This window comes from Diorhabda carinulata, chromosome 3 (assembly GCF_026250575.1).
Source record: "Diorhabda carinulata isolate Delta chromosome 3, icDioCari1.1, whole genome shotgun sequence".
In the NCBI taxonomy this organism is placed as follows: Eukaryota; Metazoa; Arthropoda; class Insecta; order Coleoptera; family Chrysomelidae; genus Diorhabda; species Diorhabda carinulata.
The window spans coordinates 25,700,159-25,724,170 of NC_079462.1; the positions used below are offsets into that span (position 1 = coordinate 25,700,159).

General features: G+C 31.0%; 2 protein-coding genes across 2 annotated transcripts; both read right to left on the minus strand.

The window, feature by feature from the left end:
- Nucleotides 1-325: 325 nt before the first annotated feature.
- On the minus strand, nt 326-13,361 carry LOC130891689 (juvenile hormone esterase-like). The gene is made up of 11 exons (XM_057796566.1): nt 13,225-13,361; nt 11,035-11,169; nt 9,381-9,527; nt 9,165-9,318; nt 8,848-9,033; nt 8,563-8,765; nt 7,631-7,808; nt 4,546-4,715; nt 2,932-3,061; nt 2,718-2,859; nt 326-548 (listed from the first exon to the last, which is right to left on the minus strand). The coding sequence occupies exons 1-11, from the start codon at nt 13,270-13,272 to the stop codon at nt 362-364; spliced, it is 1,680 nt and encodes a 559-aa protein (XP_057652549.1). The 5' UTR covers nt 13,273-13,361; the 3' UTR covers nt 326-361.
- Nucleotides 13,362-14,989: 1,628 nt separating this feature from the next.
- Nucleotides 14,990-23,717, minus strand: LOC130891692 (carboxylic ester hydrolase-like). The gene is made up of 11 exons (XM_057796568.1): nt 23,585-23,717; nt 21,307-21,441; nt 21,120-21,254; nt 20,175-20,328; nt 19,840-20,025; nt 19,590-19,789; nt 19,169-19,346; nt 17,744-17,913; nt 16,439-16,568; nt 16,217-16,358; nt 14,990-15,223 (listed from the first exon to the last, which is right to left on the minus strand). The coding sequence occupies exons 1-11, from the start codon at nt 23,627-23,629 to the stop codon at nt 15,037-15,039; spliced, it is 1,662 nt and encodes a 553-aa protein (XP_057652551.1). The 5' UTR covers nt 23,630-23,717; the 3' UTR covers nt 14,990-15,036.
- Nucleotides 23,718-24,012: the final 295 nt, after the last annotated feature.

The following is a 24,012-nucleotide window of genomic DNA, read 5'->3' on the forward strand; positions in this document are numbered from 1 at the left end:
AAATTATTCGTATCGTTGAAAGGTTGTAAGCTGATTGACGGACATGAAGCGGATGACAGACCAATTAGTTTAATGCCTAGGCATTAAAAATCGATTGCATTGTCATTTCTATCGACCAAACCAATCGATTTTAATATTACACACCAATTAGTGTATTCAGATAGTATTAAGGCGTAAATCAATAAAGATCGAGGAAATCAGTAGCGTATTCAGATCTTCATTACACCAGAACAAGGAATGACATGATTGCCCACCTTTTAATCGATGTTTCGATATTCATATTACTAGTCAAATGGCAGAATATTGGGATTTAAATAAAACTCAACAATTTGTACAATTTTATTTCATCTTATGATAATATTCAAAAAGTATCGAAAGGTTTAACAGCAAAAGTTTCGTAAACGTTAACCCAACCGTTATAAACTTGATCTTTAAGATCTTTTTGTATTGTCAATGTTTCATTAATATCTACAAACTGGAAATTATCTGGTGCTACTTTCGGCCATGAAGTGATACCCAATAGATCACTGTCATTTGCTATTGGATCTCTAAAAAAATTCAAATAATCAATAAATAATCTCAGAAATTGCAAATAGATGAGTAAACAGTAGCAGGGACGCGCATAAAAATTAGATTTACGAAGGCTGTCTAAAAAGTTCCAAATCTATCAAAAAAACGGAACATTTTAAGTCTATACACTTAGTACATCGATGCTTCAACATTTTTTATTCCTCCAACTAATAGATACCTTTCCTTTAAGGGAAATTTCAAGGTAGGAAAACAAGAAAAAGTCGCTGTAGGCCAGATCTGATGAACAAAGTGGGTGATCAACCAATTCAAAGCGCAATTCATGAATCAATGTATGAGAAGATGCGTTTTCTCGACGGGAAAGTACTTTTTTCTTTCTTTTTTGTAGTTTTTCCCTTTACCTTATTAACTAATGATGCGTTATTGCTCCACCTTTTGTTAGGTACTGTATGAACATAATCCCATGATCATCCAAAAAACGTAAAAACGGCCACTATCACATCATCGACAGTTAGTCGATCATTTGATATTTCTCTCTAAATTCAATCTGATGGTCATCAAGTATGACTTTTTTAATGATATCGCTGGTTATCGCAGTTTTGGACCATCGTGAACGCTGTTCGTCAATCAAACTGATACCAATAAGTCTGAACTGAGCTTCTTAATATTTCATGACCGTAAATTATATTTCAAAGTCTCTGTACACAGTCTTACTCTTCCATTTGCGTAGTGGTATTGCCTTTCAAAAACAAATATTTAATAACAGGTGTATTCTCAATTTCTCCCATTTTCAGAAAAATCTTCACTTATAAGAATGTCAAGCAAAAACTATGCTTTCAAAATAGCTGAAAGTTCGGTTTAAGGTTGGAAAGTTTTTAAGCAACCAACAAATTGACTGATTCATCATCACCCAGAGGAAACTACGATTATGAATGCTAGACAGTAGATTACTATTATAAATTAACCTCCCATTAAAAATGGATTTCTGAATTTTTTATTCAAATTCAAGAAATTAATCTTGATATCCTGATGGTAGTGATGTTTTTAGTTGAAAATGATAAACCAACCTTCTGTCTATTCAGCATCAATCATTGTGCTAATCTATTTGATGGCTTTTGTCACACATTCTTTATTTCCAACCCTTATTCGCATCATACCATATCTCATCAAGACCAAATAGCTGCAATATACTACGAGGTATAACTAATAAAAACATCTATTTATAAAACAGAGAAATATCTACAGTAACAGTATCGGGTTAACAACATTTACAAAAGAAGGTTATTTGAAAAATGTTCTTTGTTAATTTCCGACATTTCGTACTAACAATTTTTTTATGAAGATTATTGGAATGAAGTAATTTTCAAAGTATTTGTGGACGTTCTAAGCACTAAACTGTGCTTTGTTTTGGATTATCATCTACCCACTTATAGGTAAGTATTCGATGTTTATTGGAATTAACAAAAAGTTCTTAGGAGGAATTATATTTGATTCTAAAAAGTAGTGCTTTAAATCGAATGAATAGAGGTAAAAGTTGAAAATCTATTCATTGGTGATCTCGCTAGCTTTGAAATATTGGATATTTGAATCCACATTTATAATTTCTGTTTAGGACTTTTCCTAAATTATGATCGGGTTAACCTGGAAACTCACTGGGGTGACGTTTATTGTTGTTAGAAAACTGATCAACTTAATCTGGTCGTAGTCTACCTTGGTAGACCAGTTGCTGGTTGCTGGTCAATAACAATTCATATAGAGTCTATTATATAACTAAATAAATATCATGGATGAATTAACGCATAAAAAAGCATTAAAAACCAAATCAAGAGTTCTTGTAGATCATATTTCAAATTTGAAATTTCCACCGAAAATTGAACGCGACGTTCGGAAACTGTGATCAAAATCTGGTTCTAGGTTAGGATCCACTATCATCCTTTTTATACGAGGATGGAAAACTTTGTAAGGATACACACTAAAGACTACGAAGTTTACATATGTTTACATATTTTCGGTATGCATCTGAAAACATTTTCAGATTCTTTACGCCAGATGTTTAAAATAAGTATCATACATATAAAAAATTAGATGGAACTTCTAATCACAACATTATACTAATATCACATAAGTAGAATTGGATATTTCCAGCAAAATTATTTAATATATGTTGCATAAAATATGTGGTAACTTACAGATACTTTGCAAAATTTGTGAATAATGTTATGTATCTTTCGCTTGTTGTAATATCCCCTTGTGGAAATGTATTCAAATTGGAGTTATTTGAAGATACCCAAATGTAATTCTCATCATCAGAATGAGCAACTTTATAAGCACCTGTAACATGGAAGTTTAGGAATTAATGAAATTGGAATACATTCACTTACAATTGAATGCGCATATAAATACCTTCAATATAAGGACGAACTCCAGGAATAGTACCATAATAAGAAAATCGGTAGAAATATACGTCACTAAACCTAGATTGTTGCTTAGCGTGATGGATTACAGATCTTCCAAACGACATATCACTGAAAAACTATGATAAAAATCATTATAATAAGACAAAAATATAATAAAACTACAATTATTTCTTTATGTAGGAGTAGATATGAATACAACTTTATTAATGTGATGATTATTTCTGACTGATGTAATCAGTCGCTTTTCCATAACTTATGGCTTATAAAAAGATAAGCTTTCACAGTCCAATTAATGATTAGATTGAAAATTTAATAAGTAAATTAGTGTTTAATATAGAAATAATATAGAAATATCGTAACATCAAAATCCTCAAATCCCAATTTTATCATTCTTGAGGCTCATATTCGATTCAAATTTATCGGAGGATTCTGCTTGCCTTTAACAAGTAATTCACGACGATTTTTTTTCAAGCCCAGAAGACTTACTTATAAATATTATTTCAATCCAACATGAAACCAAATTTCAATAGTTATTTTTCAAATTTCCACCATTGAAAACCTACAAAGAATCTCGAATTGCCCCTGATTTGGTTAGCTTAGACAATTCCAATCCCATTGAAAAAGACTCGATTTTAATATATTTCACAAATTGGTCGTTGCCATATCCATTAACTTTACAGACGATTCTAAATCTGATTCTTTTACTGTTACTCAAACAATATTATAAAATTCTTTTTTTACTTTTAATGAATCCATTCAAAAACCTCTTTAATAACAGATTTTTTACCTACTTTATAATTTCACTATTTAAATTCATTACAATACAATACAATCCACCCAAATTCGAGATTTTCAATCGTCTTCAGTCGTATAGGAAAGAGCAGACTTCGTAGGGAAACAAACACCTACTGTAGTCGTTCAAAACTTGTAAGAATGAAACTCTCTATTCTCTTCTATAGACTTAAACCTTGTTCAAAATGAATATATGCTTATTATCAAACGACAACAATGAATTATTTGAGGTTGAAATCAATTTCTTCGAAGTCCCATGATTTTCGTTCATTACCCCGACAGACAACCAAATACATAATAGGAGGGCTCTAACTCTTCAAAAACAAACCAATCCTGAATATCCAAACAAAAAAAAAGATAATTAGGGGCCTTCGCACTTTCTAAATCAAAATTCTAAACTAAAAGCTCATCAAAAATATCAAATCTCAAATCATATTTCGTATAAAAAAAACTCAAGACTTTAATGAAATCAATTTTTACTACAAACTATTCAAGAATTAAATAAAAGTGTTAAATGGCGTCGATACACATTTTTTTCCTATCTTGTATGTAGAAATTATGCTTAAGTGATATAGTATCGAAATTATATTGAAGAAAGGCAAAGCAACGAGGCAGACGTCATATTCCATGCGAGAAGAAAAAACGACTTCATAAATATTTTTCTTCTATTTTTTGATAAGCCTCAAAGTAAGTTCGTGATTTCTATTAACAATTAACTATTTCTATCAAAATATTATCCACTGCTACTTGGAATTCCATTTAACAATGAAAACTCTGTTAAACAATATATTGATTATCGGAGACTCACCTCGACTGCTTTGCCGATTTGATCTTGAAATAGTCCATTAGTATAGATTTTTCTTATTTCTGCACCTGCTTTTTCTTTTTCAGATTCCTCTGTCAAATGCATGTTATCGTTCACAAGCAAAGTGAGGTTGTTATCTAAATTTCTAGCTGTCCACACAAATCCATCGGGATCTGGAATCAATAATTTTGTAAATTTATATCAGATTACATGTTTACAAGTTTAGATAGTAATTCATTACATCTCTTCTTCGATATAGGTGAGTGAACAAAGGTAAAAATATGGTATCACTTCAGAATTCCATCCAGACGCATGGATTTGCGTGAAATTTTGGAATTAAGTTCTATTTACTTTCTACTTCAAAATCTGTCGTATGTGCAAAATTATTGTAAGAGGTGAAAACCATCTCTTATTGTTAAAATTCAATAAAATGAGAGTTAAAGCATTTACTAAATTGAAAAAACATTTGTAGGATTAAAATAAAGATCTCATGATGTTTATTTTATTTATGTTTTTGAACCTTCTATCAATGTATTTCAATGCTTAAAATCAATCCCTCTTATGATAAAATTGAAGAAAAAACAATTATAGTACTTCATCTTACCTAATTCATATTAAAAGTGTTTTTGTAGTGGAATTGTGGTAAAATTATTGGAGTTAGTACACTTTGGTGTTTAATTTGGCCACATATCACACTACGAAAACCAATAACACAATACTGTGAACTTTGAACTTTTCTTTGTAGTATTTTTAACGTATCTTTCATATTTTCAAATTATTTTTAATAAAAGACAATGTTTTAATAAATTGAAAAATACTCTCTCTATTGTAACGATCAATTTTTCCAGAATCACGGTCTCTAAACCATTCGAACTTCTTCATCATATTATTTATGTTGAATTAATGCGATTTTCAATAAGGGAAATCTGAGGTAGAAATCGTTGTTCACTGGACTAATTCAAACTTTCCTTCATTTTATTATGAATGCTGTGAGTATTACGGACTTAAAATGAACTACAGTAAAACAAAATTCATGGTAATATCGAAAACTAGTATTAATAATGTGTCGCTGTCAATTAATAACCAACCCATAGAGAGAGTACACCGTTTTTAGTATTATGGAAGCTGGCTGAATGACGAGTGGGACCCAGATGAGGAAATTAAGACAAGAATAGAGATAGCCAGGATCACGTTATTTAAATTAAAGTCGCTTCTTACAAGTAATTACCTTAACCTAAGAACACGCTGGAGAATAACACAATGCTATGTTTTGACCACTCTATTTTATGGTGTTGAGAGCTGGACTTTAAAGGTCTCCAGCATGCATAAGGTGGAAGCTTTTGAAATGTGGTTCTTTATATGGATCCTTAAAATACCATGGATGGATCGGGTGACTAACGACGAAGTGCTAAGACGAATGAACAGAGAACGAGAACTATTAACCATTGTAAAGAGAAGGAAAGCTTCCTACTTTGGTCACATTTTTAGAAATCAAAAATATGTCTTGTTACAGCTGATCATAGAAGGGACGATAGAAGGCAGGTGCGGGCTGGGAGGAAAAGATTTTCATTGTTGTAAAACCTTCGAGATTGGTTCCATTTACGTGATGCCGTAAATCTAATACGCATGACTGAAGATCGTGAGGAATTCCAAAGGATGATTGCCAACCTTCATTAGAATAAAGCAGGCACTAGAAGAAGAAGAAACTGTGAGTAGAAGAGCGAATCAAATTAGAAGCCACAAATTTATAACATACATATTTTTTAGAATACAGCGTATATGCAGTGTACAAATTTTCTCTTCAAAGTTGTTCTTGTAGTATGATTTAAAAGTATCTTGAGACAACTTTTGATAAAAATAAATTTATTGATTGTGCCATAATTATCAATTTGATTACTATACTCAGTCAGATAAAATCTCACACACTATTTCAGTTACTCAAGTTGAGTTGAGTTGAGTTACTCAAGTTTCTACTAATTTCTATAATGGATGAACGATATCTTACACATTCCCTACTGCGTCTATGCATTATAATACATTTGTTCCTACGGTATTTTATTTCAAGCCACATCTGTCTCATGTCAAATAATACGTATCAAATTTACCAACTTTCTAAATTTTCTACTATACAGTTCATACTCAAGACAAATCAAGGAATCACGCAGGCGAGAGTATGAAATAAATTTGAGCCTGATGAACTGATGGAAGAAGATCAATGTTTGTTTGGTTTTTTTCAAAAGTTATACTTCAAGTCTCCTAAGGTTCTAATATTTATTCAATGTAGAAGTTCCATTTTGACCTTGATTAAGTATAAATTTTTACCAAAAATAATAGCACCTTCATACCACATCTCGGACAAAGCGATGTTCCCGATTCTCTTTCGCTCGACTATCGTGAAGACCATAGCTTGCAATTGATAATTCCGCGCTAGTCATTATCTTTGATGTTCCAGAGTTGAATGGGAGGTTTCTATGAAAAAATCGAAACCGTCTTATCCGTTTATAAACACTTCGTACTCCAAAGAGCCTGCCATTAGCAAAAGGAAAGGATCTCTTGAAGCAATCTAGTTCTATCTTGTCCTGCTTACCCGCGCTATGCTATGCCCGATAATATATAACCACATTTTTGTTTATTTTATCAGCAATATATCAGAACAACACGCCAGTTTCCTAAAGATCAACAATTCGACCTCTCTCGACCTGAGTCTATAGCTTGCAATCCTTTGCATTCCCGACATCATAAATACGTGAATTTTATGAGACAACTTTTAAAAACCCTGTACTCGATTAATTCTTCATTTTAATACCGGATTGAATTGATTCGATCTCAGCAAAAAAGTTATTGAATAAAAGCGAGATTGTCCAACAAATGTTTGGAAGGTGTTATAAATTTGTAATTTCTACAATTTTTTCCATCTAGTTTTCATTATCATCTCATAAAAATGAAGTAGAGTGACATCCATAAAAAACTATAATTGAAACAATCAACGGAAACCAATTCGGATTAGAAAATTGTTCGACTACTAACTACTCTATTACCAAAAATAAGTTGTCATTTTCCTTTTGAACATTCTTTGTAACCGACTTACCTAAAGCGTCCCAAATCATTTCCTCCGAACAAATACCCATAATCAGAGGTACTCTCTGTAGCTTTCCATCCACAAGAGCGTCGTACATCCTTTCGGTGATAAATGCATTCTCATGTTCGGGCTCAATGACTGGTGTAAATTGATAACCTTGAATTATCTGATTGTATATCTCATTTTGCTTGAAAAAAATTATGAATTATTTTCATAGAAAAAGAAATTTAGTATCTGTCCGTAAGATTTGTTATATGAGCTGTTGAAAACTATAGTGGTCCAACTCCACATTAAAAGTTTTCAAAATGACTATAAATGATCAAATCCATATATATTAATCTAACAAAGTTAAATCACCACTATAAATATTGAATAATCTTTTAACATTGAAATTTATTTTACGTTTTATACTATTTTATAGGTGTATTGATTGATATTGTAAATGATTTTTCATTAAAATGAATACGTATTCCAATTAATTTGCATATTTTACAAATATAAATTGGGGTATCTAACAAAACCAAAATAAACACATTCTGATAGTTATAGAAATATTTATAAATGCACATTAGCCACTTTAACTAAAATCATATTCGTCACATCATCTCTTTGTGTTAATTCGTTCAATTTCTTGAAAAACTTTTAACCAACTACTGTTGGTATAGTATATGTTTTTTATTGCTATTAGCAAATGTCTGATCTTAATATACTATTCTTGAACCTCAATCCATCTTTCATTAATCTTGAATACTTCGTAAAAAACTGTCTATATTCATATATAATAATCCCTCATTATTGTTCTCAGTTTTACATCGAGTAAGTTTCTTCAAACTTCGTTGAACCAAAATCATTTGTAGACATTGTGCCTTAGAAGATTAGCAAGTGGTAAAGTTATTCTGGTCTGTAAAGATTCGAGCACCAGCAGTAATTGAGATACTTACTGTATACATAGCTTTAGAAATGTCATTTAGTTGTTTGGCAGGAATACTTTGGAGTAATTGCAGCAATTCTTCGGAACTAGAATTAAGATCAAACGTAGGGTCTATTAAGGAAGCCAGCCTATATGCGATATTGGTGTGATCTCTTTGGAAACTCCAAGGACAAAGTAGAGAGCCGCTTTGTGAGATACCAGCTCTAAATAATCCTAAAAAGAATATTTTGTCCATTTAAGTAAAATTATAAATACATTTTTGCATTTGAAAGTTTATTGTTTATTCCGCTTTTACCTTTAGATTTTTCACTCATTAATTGATACGTTACAGAAGCTCCACCGGCACTTTGTCCAAAAATAGTAACCTTGGTTCTATCGCCACCAAAATACAGAATGTTATCTTGTACCCATTTCAAAGCAAGCTGCTGATCTTTCAAACCATAGTTGCCGGGAATCACCGTATCTCCAGTTGATAGGAATCCTATAACAGTTATCACAGAAGGTTATGAAGACTTCAATAATCGCTAAGTAAAAAAGCAAGAAGTCATTAACTAAACTGATAGTGGTGGTTACGTTTTTGGAAATACTCTAAGAAGCAATTTTACCACTTACCAAAAGGACCAACTCTGTAGTTTAACGTTACAACAATAATATCATGTTCCATCAAATAATGGGGACCATGATAATCAAAATTGGCTGCTCCATTCACAAACCCACCACCGTAAATATTCACCATGACAGGAAGTAAGTTGTTTTCGGATGGATACTTGGAAGAACAAGTTCAATACACTTATAATGTGAAGGCAATATTTCTCAAAAATTACTTACTATTGGGGAGTAGACGTTTAAGTATAGACAATCTTCATTTTCAAGTAATGATATGTCGATAGAGAACTGATTAGTTTGTTGAAAACAGAATTTATCGTTGTAAGTTGCATTAAGAATACCTTCCCATGATTCTACCGGTTCTGGTTCCTGTTAATTATAAAAATTATAGAATCCCATCTTGATAGTAAGCAAGAATTATATTGAGTATTTTTTTTTATTTGTATATTTCTAATGCCTTGATGTTACTAATTTATCCAATCACTGAAATAAAGACAAACTGGAAGACGAAGAATCGCTCACAGCAAGCAGCTTTGTTAAAACAAGATTGTGTGTTGGAGTACGCTGTTTGCAAATCGTGTACCCTTTCTCTGTTCAGAATATTTATTTATACGAACGTTTCTTCACTAGTTTCATACATTTTTTTTATGTATGCCACTATCGGCCATGTTTTTCGTAAACGTTCATGTTAAAAAAAATTGTCAAATAATAATTGGAATCAATAAATGTTGGTTACACTATTTCTGTTGAAAAGGAGGGAAAAATTTTAAGGACAGTTTGTTACGTAAAAAATAAATTGTTTCTATTAATATTAATGATGTTATCTCTACACAAAAATACAAAAAAGGGCGATTTTATAAAGTATGTAATAGTGATACACGTCATAAATTCTTCAAAGTCAATACACTATCAGTATTATTAGGCTCTAATAAAGCAAAATTACGGTAAATTTAGTAAAATAGATAACTGATATTTTTTAATTTATCATACTTTTATAAATAGTTTAAAAAACTATAAATGAACGAATCAGTTTGCTTTTTCTTTTTCGTAAACAAAATACGATATTATGTAACATAGATATTGAGCAATTTATTCTAATTGGTTATTTCAAATTAATATAAAAAACATAAACGTACCAGGGAACATCGGTGCAGTGCGTAAAGTGATATTGCAAGATCATCATGTGACAGTTATAGGCATTAGTTCCACTCTAATACATTCGAAATGCATGAACATTGGCGAACGCATAATTTGACATTCGCTCAAAAAAAGCTCGTGTCGATTGATGCAGAGAAATGCTCAAAAATTCAATCACGTTGCTTCAAAAGACGTCTATGAGATCGTCTCAGGAGACGAATAATGGATCTATGCATATGAACCCGAAACTAAACAACAATCTATATGGGTCTTTTAAGACCAGCTAAATACAACAAAAGTTATTCCCGTACTTCGAAGTAAATGGACCGTTCCATTAAAACGTAGAACGGTCAATTCTGCATGATATACCAGTGTTCGAAAAAATCAAGGAAACCATCCATAGAAGACGAATCATTCTCCACAATTACAATGCAAGCTCTCACAAATTAGTTTTAAACAGAAATATTTTTGAACCCTCACAATAGCGAAATGATAAGTCATCGCCGTACAATCCATGTTTGGCACGTAATTATTTCTTCTTATTACCGCAGATCGCAGAAATAAGTAGCGAGGTCATCGTTGTCTTTACTTGTTCATCTTAAAACTAAGAGTACCAACCCTCCGGTTTCTCCAGTTTGTTTATATTTCAGTGGATCTAACTTTGATAATTATTTATCACTCTAGATCTTTATTGTTGAGGAAAAAAATGAAAATATCGAATCACAAGTCATCAACATACTTTGAATCTCAAATTTCCAACTGGCGGTTTTGCGTAAGGAATTTGTTGGAACGCATAGAACGATATTCCTCTCTGAGAGTATTCCTGTCTTCCTTGAACAACTCCATTAGGCGTAGTTACCAATATTTCTCCATTCTGTAATCATTGATAGAAACACAATAAATTATTTTGAATGTCTTTGAATTTCTTTTCCAATTAAGACATCGATCAATAATTGCCAGGAATAGTAGACGAAAACAAATTATGATTAGTGTAACTTCTGCTATTTTTATATAACAATTTGTGTTTGGACTCAAAATGCCATTCAGCTTCTTTATCTGATTGACTTTTTTTCCAGTAGTCACTGAGAGCTAGATCTGGAGAATATGATTTTTGTGATAACATTTGAAGTTCGATTAATTGAATTTAACCATATTTGTTTATCAAATTGTGATACGGTGATTTCGAGAATTTTATACTTTTAGTGAAAGGTCACGTAGTTTATTTAATTTTTTTTACTTCAATTATATACAGTAATGACAAATGTTAGTTAATGTTACAAATAATCGATAAACAATATTCGGTCTATATCTCATAACTGATTGTATTATATTTGCTGGCTTTGGAGGACTTTTTGCCAGATTCATTCCAGCCATATGTCTGCCGTTTGCGAATCAGATGTATCGATATTTCATTTGTGGTCACATATTAATGCAAAAAATACTTCAAACAGTGTTCTGGATAGTCGTTTTTTCTATTTAGAAATAAGATTTTTTCTACTCAAATGCTTTATGTAAAATGTAGTAAACACTTCCATATGATATTTTCGTGAAGTTTACTACTTCACTTTAGCGTTTTTTTAATCCAGATTTGCAGAATTTTTTAGGTTTCTGGTGTAACCAACTATGTTGCCATACCTAATCGTTAAGCATCATCAGTGCATCCAGCCACTCTGGATACCACTAAACGATTTTCCTGGAGAATAGTGACCATAATGTTTTTCAAGCCAAGCCTTTGCATCAATGATTACCAGTAAACAAACAATACTCAATAAACACTTTTTTGCATTGCTTAATAATACTGAAGGCTGTTCATTTTTAAAAGATCCAACGAACAAAATAATAAATAATGGTACAAGTAAAGAATATAAAATATTATTTATCTTAACCTTAAATCGTCACACCAGGAATTTATCGATCAATGGAGAGTGTGGAGCACAAAAACGATAGAAGAAAATGGGATAATTATATGTATAGCAGTACTTCAGGACTTTTCCAAACTATGATCGGGTTAACCCCATCATGATCTGAATAATCGGAAACCAACTCGGAACACGTTCATTTTTAATCGGGCCTTAGTCATATAATGTAATCTTTTCTACCCTGGTAGACCAGGGGGTAAATGAAGTGCAATCAGCTGACTGGTTGTTTCATGTATTTTTGAACCAATGACATTTCAGCATAAAAATTGCTTATTAGTATTGAAATTTAATGTAAAATCTGTTCACTAACAATTATTAAAGATTTATCTATTATCTAGAGTCTATTATACAATTAAATAAATATCATTGAAGAGTTACCGCATAAAAAATAATAGAATTTAATTTAGAAGTTCTTGAGACCATGTTTTGAATTCGAAATTTGCACCGAAAATTAAGCGCGACGGAAAATGTTATCAAAGACTGGCTCTGGGTTATAATCCACTATCTGCTAATATATGATGTACCTGATCTCTGATCAGTTTATGAAAATACCCTTCATATATATTAACGACAAAATATGATATTTATTCTATAAAGACGCATATTGGACTAAACTCTATTTTAAGCTACTAGTATTTTCTAGCAAAATCCAAGCTATTCACACTTGTATAGTTATTATAGAGGATTTTACGCGAAGTTTCTATTTAGCATTCCGGATATAGTTTGTTTAACGAGGATAGAAAAGGAAGACTGAAGATGTCCCTCAGTGTTTTCCCGTAGTTATCCACAATTTTCTTTCAGTATTGTCTGCACTTACTTGTGAACCACTTTTAACGAAAAAAAACATCAAATAAAATGAATATATTTTAGAACCCATAAAACTTAAGCAGAATTTACTACCACATATAACGTTATAAATTATATTTCCAAATTAATAATAAAATTATTTAGAGTTACGATAATTAGTCAAGGTTAATGATTTATATAAAATTCATTATTTAAGTACTTACTGTAGATAACAAAATTGTTAGCAAAAAATATATAATATTCAAAATCATTATGTCTTAACATCAGTAAATCTAATAGATATCTATTCAAAAGGCTTCCATATATATCTACTTATTTATTACCGAGAATTTATCACCAAATATGATAAGATTTTCGTTGGGACGCAGTACTTAAAAATTACTTTAGAAAGATATTCAAATTTCCCCTTGAAACAAATTGACCACTTTTGTCGAAATTATTATGAAATCTTTTTCACGCATATTAAAAAAATGTTAGGCTATAAAATATCATCACTTGATAATTCTGTAAATAGAAATTGAGAATAGTCACTTTTCCTAAAACTGCCAGAAAAGAAATATTAAGATTTGAATAAAAATCTGAATATCCGTCCGACTACTACTGATGACTTTTTTTATTTGAAATCGTTGAAAAGATTTACTAAAAATACTGTTTACATCACCACTAGACCAACACTCACAATTACACTGTCTGACGCGTGTTTTCTAAAGTGTTTACCTTCAGTCTCTAAGGACGTTAACTTGGTTATCGAAACGCAATGTAATATTGAATCTTGGTGTTGTGGTAGTGTAAAAAGTGTGCTCATTATGAATATCGCCAACGGTTCCAGAAATTCCAACTTAGTGGTTGAATTAGCAGACAATTTTCGGAGAATGTATCAATATTTCGTTAGACAGTTTCTTATTTTCATATTACAAATTATGTCACAATTTCATCTCGTAGTCGCTGCTGCTTCAAGTATTGTCTGTCCAAGGGAGATCTAGAATAATAGTGTTTGCCATACTGGAAGCTGGAACGTTTTACTACTTACAGAGATTAAAAAAGACGAGTGATTTTTTTGCTGGCATCTTTTTGACAACACTGTTTTTGACAGGTCACGCGTGAATCGTGTCTTGTGTCACTGTGAAACTTGTTCAGTTTGGTCTACAATTTAATCATGAATCGACTCACGAACGAACAACGCTTGCAAATTATTGAATTTCACTATCACTCATATTCGGTTAAGAGAGTGCATCGCGCACTGCTTCTAATTTATGAGCAGTTTGGTCAGCCTACTAAGGGAACTATTCAGAAGACTAAATTTCGAATCCAGTTTACACTATTGGACATACTAACATGCAAACCTTCAGTGAGACCGAAGAAAATATTGTGGCTATATCTGCCAGTGTTTCTGATGACCATGAAATGTCGATTCGCCGCCGTTCACTACGCGGAAAATTTTGCGAAAGGATTTCGGTGTAAATATTTTTTGTATTTTTTCAATACAAATCCAATACCTCTTCCGCATCGAAAAAGTCATAATCCATATGAGATAATCGAAAAGTTATTTATATCGATCAAAATACAAACAAGAGCTTGACAACTCAATACTTGTATACCTGCATTCCACTCGTGCAATCATTATTTAGATATCACGAATTTTACAATGGCTAGAACTTTTCAGAAATTAAAAAAAAATTCTAGCATAGCTTTTATTATAATTACTATTATTTGTTTTGTTCTTTGGAATACGTACTTGATGCGAATTTTTATTTTTTCCTTTATTCAATAAATATACCATTGCTGTGAAACTTTTTTGAATTTAGCTTCGTCGGAAAGCTGATAGCCTTCAATTTACTAAATTTTTTTTATACTTTAATACCTCTATTTAGTAAATGAGTCCTCATATCAACAACTGAGAAAGGCCTTTATTGGTTTGCTACATATTTAGAGTATACAGGATACAGGATTTATATCAATACAGGTTGAAAGGTGTAAATGAATTTATTAAGATTTATTATTAAGAAATACACAAATTAAAATGTATCATAAGGTTTGGTAGCATATGTTTCATATACATCAACCCAACCTTCATGGGTATCTTTTTTCAAGTCTTTCTCAATACTCAATGTATCGTTCATATCCAAATATTGAAAATCATCGGGCTTCAATGTAGGCCACCATGATATTCCCAAAATGTCAGTGTTATAAGAAACTGGGTTCCTAAAACAGAAGAAAGTCATTCAGTAGTGAATCATAATTCTCATCGACTGTGGTCTACGATACAAATGACATATGGATTAGTTAATTATGATATTGACCTAGTCCTAGATACCTCAAAGGAGAAGAGAAAGACCACGAAGAAGCTGCAGAGAGAGCATAGAATAAAGAAATGCATACTTATGGCAGGAAAGAGATAAATGGCGATAAACACCTGAATTTATACAAATAATGAACAAAGAGGTTCATAAAAATGAACATTTAGGTGAAATTATCAACCCTTGCTTCATTTCATATCAAAACTTCTTTTCAAGATGAAATTCTATAAAATGAAATTATTACTTGAAATCCTTTGCAAATTTTTTCCCAAAACCAAAAACTGCAGAGAAAACAATGAAGATGTAAAATGCTTATGACTCACCCTCGTATAATGTAACAGGAATATTGAAAAAATATCCGTAGTTAGTCTTTTGCGAGTGCAAGAAAATAATAGAATATCAAGTTTCTAGCATTACTGAAATTTTAGAAAAAAAAAGTAATAACCTAATGTTAGTCACTATCTTTTAAGGATGATATCTAGGAAAGGGTGAGCTGAAGAAATTTTCTTATAGGAAAGACCCATCTTAATTTCATAAGAGCAATCACCTTCTGAATATTGTCGTGAAAGTCTAGAAGCATCATGAAGATCAGAAGAGGCAGTTTCGCGTTTAAATGCATATTTTGGAGCTACTACAGCCGGAATAGAAAGACATTAAACTATTGATACAGAAGTATGGAAGTATATTGGTTGAGAAACATTGAGAATCGCACTAGGTCCAATCATATATACTTGCACTACTGGACGTAAATAGAAACTTTCTTATCCCACTTAGTCAGATCGGACAAAAGTACTTTTCGTACGTAAAAGTTTAGTTTAGATGATAAATACCTTTTTCCCTATTACAGGTAAATATTCAGTTCAATGGAAGAAATGAATTGACATAACGGTCTACTCACAATGTTTTAGCAAAGTTGCTCAACAATATCCTGTATCTTTCGCTTTGTAAAACATCACTTTTAGGGTATGAGTCTAAATTTGAGTTGTTACCATAAACCCATACATAATTGATATCATCGCCGTGCGCTACGTTATAAGCCCCTAAAATTAGATATTACTTGTAGAAACCATAATTAAATAATAAGTATAACATATAGGATCTAAGTATTATGATATATTACCTTCTATATAGGGACGTACACCTGGCAGAGTACCTGTGTATGAGAACTGATAGAAATATACATCACTAAATTGTGATTGTAATTTGGCATGTTGTATGATGGCTCTTCCAAAAGCCGTATCACTGTAAAACTAACAAAACTTTTTTAGAAATAGCTCTAATACTAATAAAACTTATAATAGTTGCACGTTTATGAATGATATTATGAAATATATTCCATATCATTTTCACTTTCACTAACAGATTATGGAAACAATGTATATATAACAAATTCAAGTGACCCAAACTTGAACTATCAAAAATTATTTGTAGTAAATACCTATAAAAGGAATAAATATATTTATTTATGTGGAGCGGAACCCTTTTGAAACTTTTCATATTTTCCTTCGATGAGTGGTGAAACTAACATATTAGAAAATCGCCGAAAACAAAAAAAAATTGAGAATTGTGAACGAAAATAATGGAAAGAAAAAAACTTTGTGAAGATGTGCACTCATTCAAAAACTACTTCAAATACTACACAGAACTAGAAAAAAATATGAAACAAGAAAAGGGAATAATGATTGTTCGTAAAGATGAATAGTGGATGGAGGGAAATTTATAACAATATAGTCGATTTATGCGGTAGAAATTATCTAATAATTATTGTTACCAGGAAATTTTTAGCGATAGGAATGTGCGTCGGCAATCTAATAAACTATAATGGAAATAATAAAAAAGTAAAAATAAAAAAGTAGTCGAAGTAAGTACTTATAGTATTGAAGATAACATTAAATCAATTCAAAAAGAAAGGGAAGATAGAGATAATTGAAATACTTGCAAGACGAAGATTTAAATAAAAAGAGAATAACGGGGAATATTAGACTTTACAAGAATAATGGAGAATATTTGGTAAACTAGTGAAATGAATATTTGGGAGAAGAAATTTGATAAGAGCATAATTAAAACGAAATGATAAAAGTGAAAAAGAAATTATAGACAAAATATTTCAATTCGAAGACAATTGATTAAAAAACTACTACAAGATTACAAATAAAATTGAGAAACGATAATAGAAGCTCATTAGATATATAAAAGAAAATTTTACATACAATTGAGAGAGTCATTTATATAATTAAATATGAACATAAAAAGACAGTTATGTTGATAAGTTCCATATAATACCAAAAAGTAACAATATAAAGGTCGAAAAAACAGGAGGAATAGAAATTTGGTTCTTTTGGTTAGTATTCCTAATTTCTAGATCAACCGTCAACTGTTTTATATGGTAAAGTGTTTTAATGATAAATTTTACAGTAATTCTCACTTGTACAGCACCTCCAAGATAATTTTGGAATAAATCCTCTGTATAAATTCTTCGTATGGATTCGCCTATTTCCATTTTTTCATCGGTATCATTTATTCTCATATTGTCATTAACAAGAAGAGTGAGATTGCTATCCAACCAAGTCGCCGTCCAGTAGAATGATTCCACATCTAAAATTAGAGAGTGGTAGGCGAAATGAGCGACACAATAGTTTTGAGATGCACTCTTGCATTTATTGAGCAAATGAACAACATTAAAACTGTTATGTATCATGTAATGAAGACAACAAAATAAGATACAAACAGTCGAGAAGAAGTATTTAAGAAGCCAAGGTTATCTCAATTTATTTTCTTTACCAAATATATTTGGGAAGTCGAATTAAATATGTTACAAAACTTTACAAATAGTAGTGCGCTATAAATCGTTTTATCAGCCAATTGTTTTCCACTGATTGCTGAGTTGAATTGATATAGTCTAAAATGGAACTCATGCTTCGGTTTCAAGTTTTGATTAGTTACTGAGCCTGTTTGAATTTTGATCACTAGCTCTAATACATATACATACATATAAACAAATTTGCCGTTCTAGTTTTCAAAATTTATGAGAATAATTTCAACTGACTCTGCAATAAAATAAACCATTTCATAAATATTCAAAAAACAGCTAAATTCATTAACATTAACATGGTACTTGTTGTTTATTTACTCCTATTGTGATAAAAAAATGACACACTTGCAGAGGCGTTGCACTTACAATTACATAGTTTATACTTTTTTTTGCGAAAAACCTCGTTGATGATTTCTCTGCCTCATCTAAATGATTCTCTTATAATAATTTATCACACACGGTATGTTCTCTGGTTAAAAATAAGGATTTGGGCTAGTGGATTGAAGGGTTTGACAAATGACAGATGTCTATATCTTAATAATATCTATTCGACATATTTCAGCATTTACTTACGAACTAATGAATACTTTGTGGGGTTGTGCCGGTATCTATTATGAACAAAGAACACTAGACAAAAAACAGAGTATTGGAAGTTACGTAATAACTAATTAACGAAAAATGAGACTGCAGCAAGACAACAGAAGGTGGCAGTAAAAGAAAATGGAACGAAGCGAATAATATAATGAAAAATAGTGGAAATAATTGGATTACTGGTCATCAAGAAAATATATACTGTTAGTATTTATTTCCCGACACACATATTTGGTATATACGTATATAACTGAATGAATTGGAAGTTTTAGAATATCCCGAGTCATTAATGCCCAAAATTTCTTCATTCTTATTTACTGATAGTTTCAATAATGGTAGTTCAACTATAATGGTATTATTAAAAAATATATATGGGATCTACAGAACATTGAAGAAAATCGACCTGTAAGTTTTTATAGCTTTAATTGATAATTTTAATATTATTACCTAAAGCATTCCAAACCAATTCTTCAGAAGTTATTCCCATGATGACTGGAACTCGGTACATATCACCACTTTCAATAACATCATACATTCTCTTTGTTATAAATGCATCTTCGTGTTCAGTTTCTATTACAGGAGTGAATAGATATCCATTGATTATTTCCCAATCGTACCATTCTTTCTAAAATAAGAAAAAAATCAACTTGCAACTTGTAATTATTCTAAGTCAAATTTGGCTTCCGTTTTGTTACTGATTTATTGTCTCCTAAAATTCCTATTGTCTTATATAAATTTTTAGTAATTATATCATTTCTTTGTTCAAGAAGTTTATTCTGTTTTTTATTTTTCTTCTATCTTCATCAATTGAATATGTGTGCTCATTTCTGTAATCTCATACAATCTGATCAATAGAATAATAACTTACCGGAAATTTTCGTGTCGCTGCTTTAATATCTTCAGCGGGTACGCTCTGCAAAAATTCCAATAACTCTTCAGAACTTGCACTCACATCAAAATTTGGGTTTAAAATGGAAGCTAAATGATAAGCAATAAATTTATAGTTCCTTTGGAAACCCCAAGGACATAAATTTGACCCACTAAGAGATATTGCTGCCCTAAACAGACCTGCAATGGAAAAAATCTTCCATCCAATCTCAACATTCATACGATTTTACCTCTTGATTTTTCACTCATCAAATGATATTGAACTGAAGCGGCTCCAGCACTTTGTCCGAAAATTGTCACTTTATCTACATCACCTCCAAATGATTCAATATTAGCCTGAACCCATCGTAAGGCAAGATTTTGATCCTTCAAGCCATTATTTCCTGGAATAACTGTATCTCCAGTTGTTAGAAAACCTGAGAAGAACATGAATTTCGATTAACTCATTAAAGATAATACTAACAAAAAGATATTTTCTCCAGTTTCAAGATTGTTGAATTTTCCATTCACTCTTCAATGAACTAAATACTTTTAGTTTTTAGTTAAAAATAAAAATATTTCTTACCAAAAGCAGTGAGTCTATATGCAATTGTAACTATGATTACATTGTGCTCCATCCAATAGTGTGGTCCAAAAGAATTAAAATTTGCACCTCCGTTAACAAAACCACCACCATGAATCCAAACCATTACTGGAAGTTTCTCAATTGGAGGTGGATACTTGAACGAAAACGTATATTAAATGAAGTGATTCTTATAATTTGTAGTTGAATAGGGTAGAGTACGATTTCCGTGGGGCCACAAACTGACAATTACTTAAGCTCAATTAGACTAGAATAAAAAGAGAAGGGAGAATAAAATTCCTCGATATCTCGCTTCGTTTTCGAGATATCGATACTTTAAGTCACAACCAAACGTTAGCTCAAGATTCTCATTAATTCATTTAATATTTCATCTAAAATAAAGATTTTATGGCTACAAATTCAACATAAGTAATTTAACAAACAAGAGGTTGTTGATTCAATTTTTATATAATTTGTCCTAATATTCCAATAATATATTGAAAATAATAGATTGCTGAAGCAAAACGACCTTCATCACTATATATATTACGATGAATACAAGTATAGTTCAACTTTCTTAGAAATAATTGTCTGTTGTTTAGTATCAATAATTTAAAGATTTCATCGATAATTACATATAGAGATAAGCTGTTTCGGCCTTATCTAGCCAGAAGTATGCTCCGAATGCTTTCAAAGGCGAAGCCCCTGTGGGATTGGTTAGGTTAAATGTTTTCGAATTTGAGCTTCGACATCTCAAAAACGAAGCAAGATATCGACAAATTTTATTCTTCATTTTCGACTTATTTTGGATCGATATACAAAGCGGCAAATCCAAATCCTAACGCCACGGAAATTTTACTCATGCCGTTGAATTTGATAGAAAACACCCATATCAAAGCTTCATGGAATTTAAGCACTTATTCTAACTAAAATTCAAATTGGACTCACTACTGGAGTATACACATTGACATATAAGCAGTCTTCAGTTTCCAATGAGCTGGAGGAGTCACTTTGCTGGAAACATATTTTGTTGTCTTGTGTGGCATCGTATACACCCTCCCAATTATCAAAAGGTACGGGAGCCTAAAAAACATACTGCTGCAAATCACCCTTACCTACATTTATTGAAATTTACCTTGAACCGTAATGGTCCCACAGGAGGTTTAGCATATGGAATTTGCTGGAAAGCATAAAATTTGATACCACGTTGTGAATATTCTACTCTTCCCTGTATAACACCATTTGTTGTATTCACTATTATCTGCGCATTCTAAAAAAATCATTCATTAACATTACAGCAACATTTCAAGTTTAAAATGAAGTCATTGTTTGGGCATATCAGGCAAATATCAAAGATTCTCATTGCTAAACGTGTATCTTATGAAAAATTTCCATTAAGCTGATATGGGGAGCTCGGTTTTGAAATTAAATATCGTTGAAAACAGATAGAATATTCTATCTGTAGCATAGATTGTTCAGCTAGTCAAAAGTTGGATCACTATTCTATCTATGGGTGACAGACATATGAGATCCTTATATTTTTCCGTCACGTCTTCTACACGAAGGAAATTGTCATAAATTTCATAAAATGATATGATGAATAATAGAAATGATCCGAAAGTTAACCAAATTAGAGGTCATTACACATAAAACATTCACACTTAGTAAATTAAAACCGAATATGATGCTACATTCCGTACAGTAAATTGTTGGGTTGATGTTTGAAATAACATCAAACATATTATATAGCTAAAATGACGAATAGTCATACCCACACAGTTATATAGACTCCTCCTTTTCTCCTCAACTAAAGTAAAGAAGCAAAAAATCTATTAGGACTAACTTCACCATGGGGGGATTTTCGCTCTGCTTTCTTGAAACCGTGAATAGAATTTTTCAAATATTGGTTCCAATTTACTTCATTCTTTCCTATTTATTAAAAAATTATAGACACATAATTTTCTAATTCTTATTTGAGTATTGAAAATCTCGAAATCTTGAAGATTGAAAACATTTCTGGATTATTTTGTAGTAATTAAAGGGTACTATAGGAATCCAGAATTATACATAATCACAAAAGATTGTTTTAAAAGTAGTCCTTTTAGATGATTTGTCATTTTTTCGGCTGAAAGTAAGTGTAAGAGTCTAAGTGTAAGTGTAAGATCTAACCTTTCAACGAATTGGATTCAGTTTCATATTTTTTGCTCTAAATAATTCAAAAAAATTCAATACACTGCCAGGAAAATCACTTATCGATATTGTCTCATAATTCGAAAAATGTTGTCCAATTTTCCAATCGAAATAATCAAATTTTTCCCATTTTTAAGCTCCTATGGCGTCTCTAATTATCTTGATATCATGAAAGCTTGTCTCTCCATTTAGGATATGGGAAAATCCTCATGATACGTTTCACTATATTGCTTATTGGGTTATTTTACAGATCGGCAGAGCTTCTTCAACTCTTATATCTCTCGTTATCTATAATCCATTTTAACACTTCCTTGTGTTACAAATAAATTATTATTGTGAAACTAACATTACTCAACTCTTGCAGCATAATATCTCTTTCTTTATTGTTGTCTTTTGAATAATGCGAATACTATATTTACATTGAAGATACATAAACGTGTTAAATCAGACTTTATTCACCCATTTCAATAAAGGTTTTCGAATGCTGAGAAATCACCTTATAAAAGAAAGAACCAATAATCAGTTTGCTCAGTGGAGGTGGTAGGTTAACAAATAGCGACAATCATAGTTTGGTTTATTTCTAAAATAATTGGAATGAATTATTTATTTCTGTTTCTCCTTCTTCTTCTAGTTTTTAAAAGGCGTTGAATGTTAATCGCATCTTCTATTAAAAAATAATTATTTTACTTTGAACATCTCCACTGGTATGGCCATCTATTAATACATGGTCTTGTTTTGTGAATTTTAGTTAAGGGATTTTCGAAACTTTGAATAGTCACAACTTGGTTCAGTGGCGTAAATTTTTTTATTAACAAAGTAGTGAAAAATTCTGTCGCGAAATAGATGTTTTTTATTTGTAATTGAAAATAATGAAATCGGTAACTTGATATTTTCCAATATAAATGACTCCACTGTATATATACTGTTAATCGAAAAACATATAAAGAGGTCTAAAAAGTTAAAAGTTGAAGAAAATTTTACTATTATTTTGATATCCTCATTTAGACATTCAAGTTTGTATCTACGAGATTTTAGATTTTGATTAATTATTTTGTGAACCAACTTTTCTTTTTCTGGCATATAACAATAATTTTCTGTATATTGAAAATCCAGAAATTTTTGTGATATGATGATTTATGTGCACAATGATAATTCCAAAAATATGTATCAGATTCTCACAAAAATATCATACACTCGTATTTCTCAATTTCGTTTTAACTTACACTTAAGAAGAAAACTGGAAGCAACCACAAAATATTGAGAATCATTTCGGCACTTAATTAAACTTCACTGTATTGGCTATCAATTAACACCATCGATTGATTAGTTATAAACAAAAACATGCACTTATCGTATCTATCAAAATTATCAATATTTTTAAAACTGATATTATTTCAATAATAGTAATGACGTTAATTAAAGAAACGACTCAGATAACATTTTCCAACAAAATTCTTCATAAATACTTATTCAAATTATCAATGGAACTACAATATGCACAACTAGCAGTCATACGTATAGAAATTATTAAACAACTAATTGGTTGTAACATGCTACGTTTTTCATCAAATATTTTTCCTTTTTTTGTTAATGAATTATGGGCGTTTCTATTCTATAACAGCTATCAAATTTTTAATGGAATGAATTCGTT

Excerpts from the sequence above, each read along its gene's own strand:
- LOC130891689 (XM_057796566.1), bottom strand. The coding sequence starts at position 13,272 with ATGATTTTGAATATTATATATTTTTTGCTAACAATTTTGTTATCTACA. Across the intron at positions 8,766-8,847 it reads AATGAGTGAAAAATCTAAAG|GATTATTTAGAGCTGGTATC; the intron begins GTAAAAGCGGAA and ends TATTCTTTTTAG. Across the intron at positions 549-2,717 it reads ACAAATTTTGCAAAGTATCT|AGATCCAATAGCAAATGACA; the intron begins GTAAGTTACCAC and ends GAATTTTTTTAG.
- LOC130891692 (XM_057796568.1), bottom strand. The coding sequence starts at position 23,629 with ATGATTCTCAATATTTTGTGGTTGCTTCCAGTTTTCTTCTTAAGT. Across the intron at positions 21,442-23,584 it reads TTCCAGTTTTCTTCTTAAGT|AATGCGCAGATAATAGTGAA; the intron begins GTAAGTTAAAAC and ends TGATTTTTTTAG. Across the intron at positions 21,255-21,306 it reads TGGGACCATTACGGTTCAAG|GCTCCCGTACCTTTTGATAA; the intron begins GTAAATTTCAAT and ends TATGTTTTTTAG.